General features: G+C 33.4%; 1 protein-coding gene across 7 annotated transcripts in view; it reads left to right on the top strand.

Annotated features, from left to right (window-relative positions):
* LOC124360069 (dystrophin, isoforms A/C/F/G/H-like) overlaps positions 1–15,042 on the top strand; it is a 1,186,422-nt gene that overhangs the window by 118,968 nt on the left and 1,052,412 nt on the right. For 6 of the 7 annotated variants that reach the window (XM_046813341.1, XM_046813339.1, XM_046813338.1 and 3 more), the window contains 10 exons: positions 302–475; positions 867–1,004; positions 1,838–2,020; positions 2,690–2,872; positions 6,105–7,601; positions 10,753–11,001; positions 12,099–12,272; positions 13,328–13,462; positions 13,725–13,895; positions 14,545–14,688. In XM_046813341.1, the coding sequence (XP_046669297.1) occupies positions 302–475; positions 867–1,004; positions 1,838–2,020; positions 2,690–2,872; positions 6,105–7,601; positions 10,753–11,001; positions 12,099–12,272; positions 13,328–13,462; positions 13,725–13,895; positions 14,545–14,688 (3,048 nt within the window). The remainder of the gene's footprint in view (positions 1–301; positions 476–866; positions 1,005–1,837; positions 2,021–2,689; positions 2,873–6,104; positions 7,602–10,752; positions 11,002–12,098; positions 12,273–13,327; positions 13,463–13,724; positions 13,896–14,544; positions 14,689–15,042) is intronic. The other variant, XM_046813340.1, reaches the window with a different exon arrangement.

Raw genomic sequence — 15,042 nt, 5'->3', positions numbered from 1 at the left:
TTTTTGCAAAAAGAAACAATGGAACTGGCACTATACGTGGTAAGCCATACTAGGCTCACACTAAGGCAATGAGGTAGAGTGGAGCGGTGGTCTGCTAAAGGATTGCATGTTAGTATAACAGTACTACAAAAGCAGCTCACCACAGCAAATGTGTTACAGCGATATGTTTGTTTATAGATATTCCCAAAGGTTTACCTTGATAAAATAATTATTTTATGTGTTGTATTTTCGATAATTTTTAGTAATTATGACCTTATGGTAGTTGAAAAGATGTTTATGAATTAATATTGAATCTTTATAGGAGCGTTTCACTGAAATAGCAGAAAAGTTTGAACGATTCCGGTCACCGAGCAATCTGGAGCCTCGTTTGTGTCGAGCCATGAGAGAATTGCGGGGAATCGAAGAAGCCACTTGCCTTTTGGAGCTGGCCTCTGAGGATCCTGAAAGTATTCAGGGGCAACTCACCCATTGCAAAGTGAGCAAAAATGTCATACATCATTAATAATCAATTTCTTAACTCGACGTCCTGACATGTTTAGAGGGAATTTTAGAACATATGTAGTCCTAAATTTTAAATTTGCTCTTGAACTATTTAATCTATTAAAATGCTTTACAGTTTTGGAAAATCTGTAATTTTTCTTTTTTTACCACATTAGTGCCTAGATATTTCTACAATTTAATTAAATGCTTGTCCTTTCTAGTTAGGGGTTGGAAAGCTTAGCATTTAGCAGGAATATTAACATTTTTTCAGAGGTATATTATTTAAGTAAAATGTTATTTAGTATGAGATGAAACTTGTTTTTAAAAGATAATGAGAGTGAATAATATATGAACATTAGAGATAATTGGTGATTTCTGATTTGTAGCGCTTCTACCAGACATTGAGTGAGATCAAGTCTGAAGTAGAGAGTGTGATCAAAACTGGACGCAAGCTGGTGGAGGAGAAGTCTGTGCCGCAGCACTTCACAGGCCGCCTGGACACACTCAAAGAGCTATACAATAAGGTGATTAGATTGCTAATAGTTTAGATTTGTATTGTTTATACCAGACATTGAGTGAGATCAAGTCTGAAGTAGAGAGTGTGATCAAAACTGGACGCAAGCTGGTGGAGTAGAAGTCTGTGCCGCAGCACTTCACAGGCCGCCTGGACACGCTCAAGGAGCTATATAATAAGTTGACTAGATTACCACTAGTTTAGATTTGTAGCGTTTCTACCAGACATTGAGTGAAATCAAGTCTGAAGTAGAGAGTGTGATCAAAACTGGATGCAAGCTGGTGGAGGAGAAGTCTGTGCCGCAGCACTTCACAGGCCGCCTGGATACGCTCAAAGAGCTTTATAATAATTAGATTAGTGATTAGATTAGTAATGGTTTAGACATTACATTGGACAGTTTGACATAGTAAAGTCTTTGTGTGATATAATTTATATAAATCAGAAAACCCAACCCTTATCTGGTGTGAATGGTGGATGTTTTTCAAATGGGCAGATAGCAAAATGTTGAATTTGTACAGTATATTTATGTATATTAAAGATCAAAATGAACATTGATTAAACTATTAAATAAAATCATTTCTGGCCAGTATACTGGAAAATAGTTTTCAAAGAATATAATTCTCTAGCTAGGTACTATCACTGAAGCATTGTTTGATGTTACGTGATATTTACTTCTAATCTAAACAAACTGTTAAACCTTAGTTCATCCTCAAGCCATCCTGGAAGTGTTGGAGGGAAACTAAAACTCGGGAGTAGATTTTGCTATCGTCTACATTTTTACTTTACAAAATACTTGTTCCCACCAGATTCTAACTGATCTGACACATTCTACACTGTTAACAGCTGGGGTTACAAGTAACAGAGGCCATGTCTGGGCTGAACGCTGCCCTGGACCTATCCCGAGCTCTGCAGGAGGACATCCCGGCCCTGACTGGCTGGGCAGAGACTGTAGACATGGAGCTGGATCAGGTGGAAGCTACGCCCCACACCGACCGTGACATACAAGCAGAGATCAGCTTTGTCAAGGTGGGAGCTAAACTATAACCTAGTTACTCTATTTACTAATAAGTAGTAAGTTTGTAGTAATGAGGGAAACAAGTAAAGTAAATCCTAAATCAATTAACTTTTCAGACAATATTTCTTTTCAACTATTTTAGATCATTAATTAATTAAGTCTGTTTCCTTTCTAGGAGGATGTTGGGTGTGATTCTGTTTTCATCCTATGATTATTTGTGTTAAGTGCTTTGTTAAATTGCATGAAGGAAACAGGATTTCGCCGGACATTTGCCATCATTCAGAGATACAACGAATCAGTAACACTGAACAAAAAAACCAGGTTTCTGGGAAAATATTCTGTTTCCTCCACAATCTTTCCATCATCACTAACAAACTTCAAACAAAGAAATAAATTGCATATCTGTATAATAGTACTTTTACTGCAACAAATTAATATTTGCTTAATTGTGTTTGTGCTTATTCTGCTAACATGTTGTTTGATATATTGTGCTGCATTATTTTGTAGAGCAATACAATCATCGCCAATAAGAACCAATATTGAGGAGTTTATTTGCCAATCGGTTTGTTTGTAAAAATTATATTTCACCTTTTTTGCGTGATCCAAGTATATCTAGTTTTAATAATATACACCTAATGTTATCACAAGTAAACCTTGATCTACTCTCTTCATCCTGTCAGGACACGCTGGTCGAGTGTGAGAAGTGGAGGGAGAGGAAAGACATGATCAAGAGCAACTATAGAGAGTTCGCGACGCTATGCGATCCTGTATACCTGGAGGTACTCAAGGATCGCGTGAGTGATTGCGTACGCAAGTGGGAGCGCACCAGGGATAAGCTAATGCAGGCACAAACTCAACTTCAGGTATTACAGTATACCACTTGGTATATTAGATATTTCTATTTAATTTTGTTTGGAACTAAACAATTAATTTGTATGAATACTTAGATTTTAAATATGTCTGCATGTAATATTCACCAATAAATTTCACATTTTAAAGCTTTGCATTTTTTTTTACAGCATGTAAAGAATTACTTATTTCACAATAATTTGATCACTTTAATATCCATCCCTTGCACAAATAGTTTAAGAACCGGCTTTACTGGTGCCCATCTTGATTTTTCCCCATGAGAACATAATTAAACTTCAAATACTTTTTCAACCTTATTTTTAGCGGTTGAACTATTGGAAATATTTCATTTTAAAGATATCATTAATAGGTATCCAAATACTTTGATTTTTTAAGATTTTTCAATGGTAATTCACTGTTTAACTATTTAAAAAAGTAAACTTTATATGAAAATCTAAAAAGCACTTAGATGAGTATTAATAAATAATATCTTTAAAAATGTGAGATATTCCATGATTGTACAACAAACAAAATATGGGCATGAAAGTGTTTGAAGTTTAACACTGTTTTTATGGGGTAAAATTTAAGGTTGTTTCATTAGAGCAGGCTATTGATATAGATTAACATGCAGCACTTGTATTAAATCCTGGATAACATCACAAAACATAACCTCTTTAATTTAGAAAGCAGTTTTATGCATTTATTTTTTAGATTAACTTCAATATTTTATTTCAAATTGAGATACAAGATAAATATGCCGACAAATAAGTTTTCAGTATATGTGAACTATTAAAATTAAAGTTTAATTGTTCTAGAGAGGTACTATCAAAAAGTGTTACCATTTTGTTTTAAAATTATACCTTTTTACATTATAATTTTATATTTGAACAATACAGTATTTTATGCACAGTTTATGTTACTTTGGTTGTTCTTGTTAAATATAAGAAATCAATATTTAAATTTATGGCCAATATTTGTGTGTGGAAGTATTCCCTATTTTTGTTAAGTCTACCATTATGCACTGTAGCTTGCTTGGGGTAGTGTTGTGATATTTGCAGTGGTGTTTAAGCGAGAATTGTAAAAAGATTCACGAAGAACTGTTGCATATGAATAATTCAACAAGATCCTAGTTTTTAATAAAATAACAGAATATTTAAGTACCATGTAGCAAACAGATGTTTCAAAACGTTGAAGATTATTCAGATTTCCATACATAAATCTGAATTTTTACTATTAAAATCTTGACTATTGTAATTTATTATTGTCGTTGAACTTTTTTGTATCGGATTTGCATTTGTGTGTGAAATTTTTCGAATAACCCTGGCATATTCATGATCATATTGGTGATGGTTTCAGTTTTCACATTTTCCCACCTTTGTAATGTTTGGCTTAACCATTGGTGGTATCGTGGTGTATTATTATTTTAATATTAGATTATTAAAGTAGATAGAGGAGATAGAGCGATATACTTACGCATTACTATAAAATATCGTGTTTGTGTCAAGACATTTAAAATTGATGTAACTATTGTTTGTATATGTTACATAACTAAGGTCCTTTAAATTTTTAGATGTAAGAGGCCAACCAGTTGCGATATTGAATTGTCAATTTATAAATTCTTCAGATGTATTCAACAGTATTGATTACTCAAAGTTTATACCCAGCAATAAATAGTTATATTGACTATTTACCATAGTGAAACACCTATGATTATACATTAAAACAAAAGAAATAACATGGTACAGTGTTAACAAAAAAACAACATAATTAAGACAGTATAAATAGATGCAGCAGTATGCATAAATAATAATAAAAAATGCTGCATGTAATATTGATAATCTTTTCAACACATTGGAGCTGTACACTGAAACCTTATTTCTCTGTAAAGGTTAATCTAGCTAAACTATTAACGTCTGCTATAGCTAGAAAGGTATTTTTAACAACTAAAGTGCAAGTAAATATATCTAGCTTATTCATGAGGAGTGGTAAACCAGACTCTGTTCTGCGTCGCACGGAATTTTTTAATAATGTTTTTATACAATTCCTGATTTATTAAAATGAGTGATATATTGGATTTGTTTTAATTGGAATGAAAAAACTGCTGTCTATTTTTTGTTAATCAAATTTCATCTTTTTTATTTATTGTTTTAAATTATGTTCACATCATTCTTGTAACAGTAAATCTTTGTTTTCAGTATATCACTTAAAACAAATATCGGTCAATGTTTAAACTGAGCGTATAAGGACAATATTGAATTATGTTGTACTTTCAGTTTGAAACCATAACTGTTCCTTCATATTGAAAACAGAAATAGTCCTATTAATAACTGACTGATAACTAATAAAATAAACCTATATGACAGCGTATCAAAAGACTCGACAGAACGTAACAAAAGAGTTTTGACTGTGTGACAGACTCCCCCTTTACCTTTTGATTCCAAAATCAGTAGAGTACTTTCTTGGACCAAATGGAATCTTTGTACAAAGTTTCAAGTTTCTAGGACATTTTATCAAGGATATTGTACAGATGGGACAGATATTGACACAATTTTAAGAAGGCCTTGTGAGGTCCTTCTTAATAAGAAAAATCTTATATTGCTTTCCAGAACTCTGTATATACATTTTTATAAGTATACATTTTTTCTTAGAAATTATATTATTTGTCACTCAAGCTTTGGCCATTTTGTAAATGCTGCAGCTTAATTAATTTTTAGTCCCACTATTGATGTGTATATATTTTGTTAAATGAAAGGTAAATAAACCTGATTAATATTATCAAGTAATATGAGACTAAAGCAGTTTACTTTTCAGCTTATTTGGTTTTGTCCTGTGTGCAGTCTCTTTCGTTTATCGTCTCACTACAAAAACCACAAAATATTACTACTACACATTTCATACAGCCATTAGAAAATACACAGAGCTACGTCTACTGAAAATGGACGTGTTGGAGAGTTATGCGTATAGCTGTATGCTTATTTATTAAAAGTTAACAGTGAGTTTAGCTTCACTTGAGATACATCATGAATGCAGTATTTTAGCTTTATATCTTGGGGTGTACAAAGGAATAGTTGGTTGTCTGGTACGCAAGGATATGAAAATTAATGCTTTGGTGTTGGGGATCACTATGTAAGCTTGCGGAATGTCTCAAGACCAGCACTACTTACCTTCACTGCTATCCTTTTGCACTCAAAACAAAAACATATTCTATATCTTAAATCAATTTGGACTGTTCCTCTTTGATTCCAGGGCTTTACCAAGGTCTCTAAATCTATTTTGAAGCCAAGCAAACCGATGAAAACTGTAAGGATCAAAGAGCCTGATGAGCAGTCCATTATATCTTCAGATTCTCATGAAGTCATAATGGATTCAGTAAATAAGCCAGAGGCAAGTAAGGTTTCTCCTCAGGCTGATGTTTCACAAAAAGGTAAATCTAATCTTTCGAGCGCTGAAACTCCCAAACAAGAGGTTACTAGAAAAAGTTTAGCTTCTAGAAGTCACGTTATTGAGGGTGAAACTCATGTGAAATCGATCCTGAAGAATGACACTGCAACTAAAGTATTTGTGACTAAGATAGAAATGGAAATACCAAATCAAGGACAGCCTCCTGAAACCACCAGCTTCACCACGAGCAGTGAAGACAAGCGAAGGAGTGTTTATGAGAATGTGGACAGTGAGACCTCACATGTCATAATAGAAACACCTGAAGATGAAAAAGATGACTATGAAAATGACACATTTCACTTGGCAAAGGACAGTGCCCTCTTCTCCCAAGTGTCAAGAAGCACAATAATATGTCCTCAAAATGTAGTGAGTATAAAACAGGAGGATAATCCTTGCAAAGTTGTGGAAGTCAAAGCAAAGGAAATCATAAAATCAATAGTTACGTCAACAGAACAGGTAGTTTTGCCTGAAAAATCAGATCACTTGGCACCTCAAACTGTTGAAATTGTTGAAATTATTGAAGATACAGAGACAGAGCCTGAATCCTCTGCCCCTGAAACTGATCCAGAAGACAAGTGGCCCTCACCAGTCACAACAAGGAAAGCCGATGGCAGCCATAAGCAAAGGAAGACTTGTCTAGCCCCTGGAGAAATCTTAGCCAAACGTCAAAAACTAGCTTCGGATGAAGCCCTGCGATCCTTGAAACAATCAAGTTCTACAGTATCAGAGCCAGAGTCGGAAATTATGTTAGTTGATGATGTCTTTGATGAACAAAGTATTAAAGACCAAAAGACAAAATCTTTGTTGGATGCTGCTGGAATTTCACTGATGGAATCTATGGGAAAACCCAAACCACGGCTGACTTTCACTTACTCTGAAGACACACTTGAAACACCTCCTTCAACACCATTTGAACAACCGGGGAATTTGTCATCTCCTCTATGCTTACAGATGACAGACAAAGTTAATAGGATAGAACAGGCAACAGTAAAAACCTTTGATAAGGAATTACCTAAAGACCAGGCTCTGGAGAGTTCGAAAGAAGTTACTCTGAGAAAAGAAGTAGAAGTCTCCAAGACATATCAGATAATCGGAAGTTTTCAGAAACCGGAAGAGATTACCGGACTTACTGTTCCTGCAGTTGAGGATAACGATTCCTTCTATGGAAGTGACAAAGAGACAGATGATGTTGTTGTATTTTCTGAAGATGAGGGACATGTTGATTTTCAAGATGACACTTCCAGCTCTGATACTGAATTTAATTCGTCACTTTCTCAAGAAACTACAGAAACAAGTTTGAAGGTTGGTTTTTACTTAATATTATTTGTTACTAACTCTGATTGTATATAACTGGGATAGAATTTAAGTGGGTAAAATGTGAAAACTGAAATATTAATAATTAAAAATCAATATTATCTTATCTATGTTCATATAATTAATTGCAACAATAGAATTGATCTATGTTCATATAATTAATTGCAATAATAGAATATCTCAAGAAAGGTATTCATAAGTTTTGAATATTGTAAACAAAATATATAATACATTTCATTATGTTAATACAGTATTGCACATTCTAGTGCCATACATGAATTATTGGAGGAAAATAACTTTACTTGGAGGGAAAAGTGTATTATTTATTTTTAATTCACTAATCGACATTGCCCCATTTCATCCATTAGCACTGCTCAAGTTAATAACACATTTAATTACAAGCTAGTATGTATATTTTTTTCTAATTGTATTGTGAAATGTCAGTTGATATTAACTTCATCATCTTAACCTTAATTAGTTGTTCATAATCGTAACATAATAGGTTTGTGCATGGACAGTATAAATAGTTTACTACAAATAATTTTTTTCTGATCACACTAGATTATTCAGTGTTTACTCACAATAATTATTCAGACTACTTAATTTATAAGTTTACACTTATTAACATATATTTTTGGAAAGCCAAACCTTCCAGATAATGGTATATTAACAATTCAACATATATTCTGCAACGGTTGGTCAAGAAAGTCAGTCTGTAGTAGCACCACTGTCTAAACTCAATATATTTATTAATACTGTCTCAATACATACATATATATATATATATATATATATATATATATATATATATATATAATATATATATATATATATATATATATATATATATATATACATATATAAATTATTATAAGTCTTCAAAATACTTATTTTTATGGCACTTATTTTGGGAACATGTTTAAATATGATTTTTATTTCCAACAGTAATTAAAATTAAAATAGATATTTAATAAAAGAAAAAATATAAATAAATATCATTAATATAAAAGGGAAATGCAATTTTTGTACTACAGTAAGCTCCCTCTTAACTGTCCTTGGATCAACTGTCTATCGGATTATCCCTCATCGTTGTATTGTTAGAACTGTGAGACATCTTATTTTAGTAACATTCAGGGCAATATCAGTGAAGAAGTCATTGATCAATGATTTGTAAGATAGTACAGTACGCGCGCCGAAGGTTCGGCCCTGTCGTTGCCCTACTAACCAAATAAAAACATTGACTCTCCAATGATCCGTCACGGACGGCAATGTTTAATTCTCGCTCGACAATCAACTTATGGTTAGACCAACTTCCTGACCAAATAAAATTCTGAAACTTCGCAGATCTATTTTCCTGTTTATGCCAATGTTAATGGATGTATTAAGTTTCAATGTCTTATTACTTTTCTTCAATAAAATATATTTTAAAATTAACTGTGCCAAAATTGTGATACAAAAAAGTTTGTATGTGAGGATTTTTTTTATTATTTGGTCAGGAAACTTGCACCAGCGGGAAAGTTTTTCTAAATGAACTGAAGTTAATTTTAGATTTAACTTTTTTCAGATACATAGTTTAGGTTAGCCGTAACTTAGTCTGAAGTGGAATGTATCACCGACACCGCTGCCCTACAGTTTATGGCCCATTCACGTAGATGCAACACGGCAATATCATTTTAAAGTTTAACATTGAATCACTTTGCAATAGTTTATTTCTGAAAAAAAAAAAACAAAAAAATCACTTTAGGCCATAGTGGTGATCTGTGATTAACTAAAAGTTTTAAACTTTAATGAAATTATGTTGAATTTCATTGTATTATATTTGAATAGAAAGTGTTTTGGGATGTATTGTTTATAAACTAATTTTATGACAGATGAATGAATACGAAACACTGTTGTATAAAGAATCCTGTCTATGAAAAACTTAATTATTAATTATGTGGCATGACAATAAATTATTTTTTTAGCATTTCTACGAATACACTATACATAGAGGCACTGGTTATATATGGATTAAACCGTATTACATTGTAGCATTCAATTCAAAATTCGAATACTACCTTAGCAATACATTGTATATTAATTGACTTTCTGACAGATAAGAAATAAAATGTCGTAAATCTATTAGTGATTAAAAATCGTAAAATTACTAAACGTCCAACAATCAGTTTTATAAAATTCATGGACGGTTCTTCGAACAACACATTTATCAAAGTTGTCTAGTTCTACTATTTTCTTTTTTCTTTTGTACTTTTTAGGGGTAGTGAACGAACAATCCCCTTTAGGGGAATAATCCATAATTTTTTGTTTCACGGCGAATCTCCTTAATCAGTGTCTTTGAAACACCACAAGCCGCGGCAGTTGTTTCTAAACATTTATTTATAGGGATTCGTTCATCATTAGATAGTTGTAATAAAACTTGTAATATAACCTTAATAGCAAGGATAATATTAAATAATTTGTAACGCCCTACAACTACGAACATTCACTAACCTCACTACTAACTAAACTAATGAATTGTGTATAACACACTTAAACCACTTGTCCACTTCTAACAACAGTGAATACTCCACTGTGAGGGAGAACAGGGACAATAAATATTCAGACTGCAGCGGGCCAAACATTGGCGAATGTTTGCAGAACAGTTGTTATATCGGGCAATCCACCCGTCCCCCGCCAAAGACCGCTCGGTTGACTCGGAGCTGAACCTTCAGCGCGCGTACTGTAGAAACATATTTTTGTACTACCTTAGATCTGAGTTTGTCTCTTTACAATACAATTGTGTTGTACAATGAAACGTTCTTGTGAGTGTATTGTATTTTCCACAATTAAATCACACAATAAGCTGGGTGAAATGTAAAGAACTTGTAGTGACTATAAGATAAACATCCATAGCTATAAACAAAATTAGGCTAATTATGATATTTTTTAGTCTAGAGATTGTGTAATTGTGATTTTTGTTTTAACCATCTTTTTCTATATCTGACCAATTTTCAGTTCCATAGGGGTGGGTACTGAATCTCTTGAGGTTAAAATGATGTTATATTATTGCAGCATGCAAGTAAATTATACAAACATGTTGAGTTGTAACTTAAAAGCCAGATTAAAACTTGGCCTATTTAATCAATAAAATGTTATTTAGGAGACTATGACGGGCAGTTATTCTGCCTCTCCAAAAATCCCTATGAGAAAGATTAGTAGAGAGGTAGAAGAGGAAGAAGTCAGTAGGAAGGTTACACGAAAGCCTGAGGTGGACATCCCTCGAATTCCTCTGGACAAGGAAATACAAGAGTTTGAAGAGGCTGCTCAGGAAATGCTGGAAAGGATGGACACAATGTTGGTCACTGTGAGAGGAATCAACAGTGAGACCGACCCTGGAAAGCGATTGGAGGTTAGTTTTGGTGTAAAATTTCCTGTAGTTAATGTTCAGAACTTTGTAATATCTAACCATTATAATAGAGTTTTTAATACATTTGCCAATTGCCCTTTTTAGGAAACATTTCATATATCGGCCCAGTACCTGTGGGTCCTAAAAGGTTGTTAGTAAAGTTTAAATGATCTTTTAGTCTTTAGCAAGATGTTATACTCCAATAAAGGAACAGTTAGTTTTTTCAGAACTGTACCGATTTTTGCTTTGTGGATTTTTTCCATTTTAAATTTGCTCATCTCAACAGTTCAGTCAATACCGGGTTTATAGATGAAGGAATTTTGCCCCTATGGTAGCACCAAATTGGCTTCAGGTTAATGTCTAACCACTGAGCCAAACATCTAGCAATATACTCGTATATGTAATTGTATTACTATGGCTGTATTTGAGCAAAGTTTGCTCATTGTAGCGTCTGTAGGGATATTAATCCAAAATGTACAACATAATGTGCACACTGGATTATTTAACATGTTTCAAGTGTAGAAGCTATATATAGGCTTGCATTGTTCGTTTTTTGAGGTCAGCAAACATAGAACAGATATAAGACAAAATATTTTCTAAAACTGACTGCAATTATCACAATTAAAACAAATTACAATAGTATACATATGTATAGATTAATACAGTTGTTTATATTTTTAACGTTAATATAATTCAATAATTTTTCTGTATCATTATAAAGAAATTAATTACAGGAAATTTCAGTCTGATGAATTTTATATTATTATTTACTAGCTATATTTTTGGATAATGAACTATTTTTAATCTTTGTGTTTTTGTTTGCTGCTCAAAGCTCAAAGAAATTATGTCTCAGTCCTGAAACGTCACTGTAGGAAGTAAAAACTTAACAGTGTGTGAATATCTAATGTGCTTTTGAAATATTAAAAAATTATAAACTTAAAATTTAAAGTTGGCTTACGTGGTTCATACAGTTTTACATATACCGTTTTTGGAGTAAAGATTTGTGGGGATAGATATGGTTCAATTACTTCACATTTATTAAACATTCTAGCCTCTTGGTTGATTGATTCTCTTTCACTGACAGTATATTATCCAATCAGGTGTTGGAGCGGGAACTGAGCTGTTTGGCACCGGATGCTGCCACACTGATCAGCCGTGGTGATGGCCTGGTGCTCACAGTCCACGCCACACAGCCAGAGCGAGCAATCACTCTACGCAAGCAAGCACAAGACCAGCTGCGTGCAAAGTGGAGTCAAGTCATGTCAGAAACTGAGGTACATACTCGCATGAATATAGTTTAATTTGAGGATTGAGAGGCATTTACAAAAAAAAATCTTTTACTATACTTTTTCATAAAACTATTTTATTTTTAAAAGACAACACTCTTAGTTAATTGAAACTGGTTTGATCCCATTATTTTCATTACAATTTGTCACTTTATAATTAGACAAGGTAGAAGTATGCCAAATCACGTGTCTTAACAGGATTCACTGAGGTCACATGCAAAATTTAAAATCTATAGCTCATTTCATTTCTGAGATATCCTGTGGATAGGTAGACAGAAATACAATAAATAAAAGAAGTTGATACAAAAACGACACATCATAGAACTCATTCACGTAGAAATGAAGTTTCATCCAAAATTTAAAATCTACATATAAAATCTTTTTCGACATCTTACACATATGTCACTATTTGAATCTCTTATGGGGTATTGTGTTTACAAATTGATTTGTTTTGCTATATTCTCGTTTCCATCATGGTTACCCATAAGACCAATGTAAAAATATTTGCTGACGCTAAGCCAAATCCCATGGAGTGACATGCACCATCATCGAATTCTGTGTTCCTCATATAATAATGAAGCTTCATGCACAATTTCAAATCTATAGGTCAGTTCGTTTTTGAGTTATTGTGCAAACAGATAGAAAGAAATTAAATTTTTCTAGCCCAATAAGTGATAGGCTTGCTAAAGCTCAGCCAAAAATATTCTATATTCTTTACGGGCATTTTCACTGTATATGTAAAATTAAGTGTAATCCAGTGGCTATGTGTTTATTAAAGAATCAAAATATCAAGCCTTGAACTTTTAACTCATACATTATCCATCACTGGGACTGTTACGAAGAGAAGCAAACATCATGAAGGCTCATAATAGAAATGCTTTGATCACTTCGACCAATTACTCTTTCGATTCCTAGTTACTTGAAGTTAGGAGAAGTTCACACTAAGATGTTAACTTTTTCTGCAGATAAAAAAAAAACAGTGACAAAAACTCCATGCACATCTGTATTAGTTTAAGAATAAAAACGTGACTTGTCCATTGCAGGTGAGGAAGCTACAAGCTCAGCAAGCAGAGTCGTTACTCAGTGAATACAATAATCTATCTAGGAAAGTTGTCCAGTGGTTGACGGACATCTCCGATAGATTGGAGCGGGCAAACAACAACGAAAAGGGGATCAAGGTATATGGATTTGATTATATTTTGATGTAATCAAAAGTATTTTAAACAACAAACTGTATGGTCCAAATCTTTCTACCTATCATCTGGTACAAAGGGTTTTATCAGATGGTATGAACGATAATTGTGCATGCTTTTTATAGTACACCTAGGATCTAATTTTGCTTGATGCCTAGAAAGGTTCATAAGTTATTAATAATGAAATTAAGGAACCACTTTTATATATTGGTCTCATTCTTTTAGCTTAACTCTTGATTTTTTTTAGGAACTGGCTGAAGAGATTAGCTCTCACAAGTTGGAAATAGAGAAGCTAAGAAAGATCTCTTCCGAACTGGAGATACAACAGGTTCAGCACAGCGGGATGGAACGTGTCGCTACCAGCTGGCAGAGAGTTAGGAGTAACGTAGCTCATCTTCACAAGGATTCCGCCACTCCTGTTAGTACACGCACTTTCTATTTAGTAGTGGTTGGTACAGTTATAAAAAATTAATTTGACCACAATTATAGAACTCCTTGAAGTGCCTTCAGGAAGCTCAACTTGCTAACTTTACCCAGCTTGTATATTTAGAGACTTCATTTAACTAACGATTTCAGTGTATATTGACACAGGGCAGTGATATACACAGATACAAGACAAAAGCTTTCGAGCCTGTCAGCGTAGAAGAGCAGCATTTCAACGCCTCCCTTCTCAAGCTAGGATCAAATTCACTAACAGTCTCCCTGAAACATTAAAATTAGAAACCAATTAACCCAATTAAAACACTATCTGGTATCTTGTGCTTTTTACTCAGTTGACGAGTTCATGGTGCACACTCGGTATTAATATTCACTGCAGTTTGCAATCCTGGGGGTTGATCCCAAGAATTTCATTTGTTTCTATATGTATGAATGTGTACCTGCGTATAGAACTGTATAGAAAGTCAAGTGAATGAATTTAGTTTTTTAGATAAATACCATGAAAAATTGGTATTATTATTTACTATTGCAACACAATGTAATACATATTATCAACACAATAAATATACTCTATTCTATTCCTAATTAAGTTTGGAAAATCAATTATAACTCATCTAGCTGTATTACAGGAGAAAGTTGACATATCTGGAGACTTGGTGCCGAGAGCCAACAAGCTGCGAGAGTCTGTGGCGTTCCTGACCAGAAAGATGTCATCTCCACCACTAAGTGGAGCTGACTTTGCCGATTTCTCTTTCCAAGAACCAGCTCTTAAGGTATGGTATAACACATTGTTAACAATAAATGTTTTAATGAGTATTTAACAATTTACCCTAAGGATGTAATTTTATGTGTAGAAAACATTAAAGAGGTACACTTTAATTGCTTACTCAAGCAGTGAAGACTGTCTTCTTACCCCCTTTTAACCAGAACTTTCAAATGCTAAAGAAAAGGCATTTTCTTACCATCTTCATCCTGTCTTAAGTTAGACGTGTGTTGCAGCTGAAATCTGCTGCTTCTACACAAACTTCTTGGCTAAAGCGGCAAATAAAAACTGAAGCAGTCACAATGCAAAATTGATAAGAGCGTAGGATCTTAATTTAGTTTGAAATTACAGTTTAGTCAGTCAC

The sequence above is a fragment of the Homalodisca vitripennis genome, chromosome 4 (assembly GCF_021130785.1).
Source record: "Homalodisca vitripennis isolate AUS2020 chromosome 4, UT_GWSS_2.1, whole genome shotgun sequence".
NCBI lineage: Eukaryota > Metazoa > Arthropoda > Insecta > Hemiptera > Cicadellidae > Homalodisca > Homalodisca vitripennis.
This window is presented reverse-complemented; position numbering and strand designations above follow the sequence as displayed.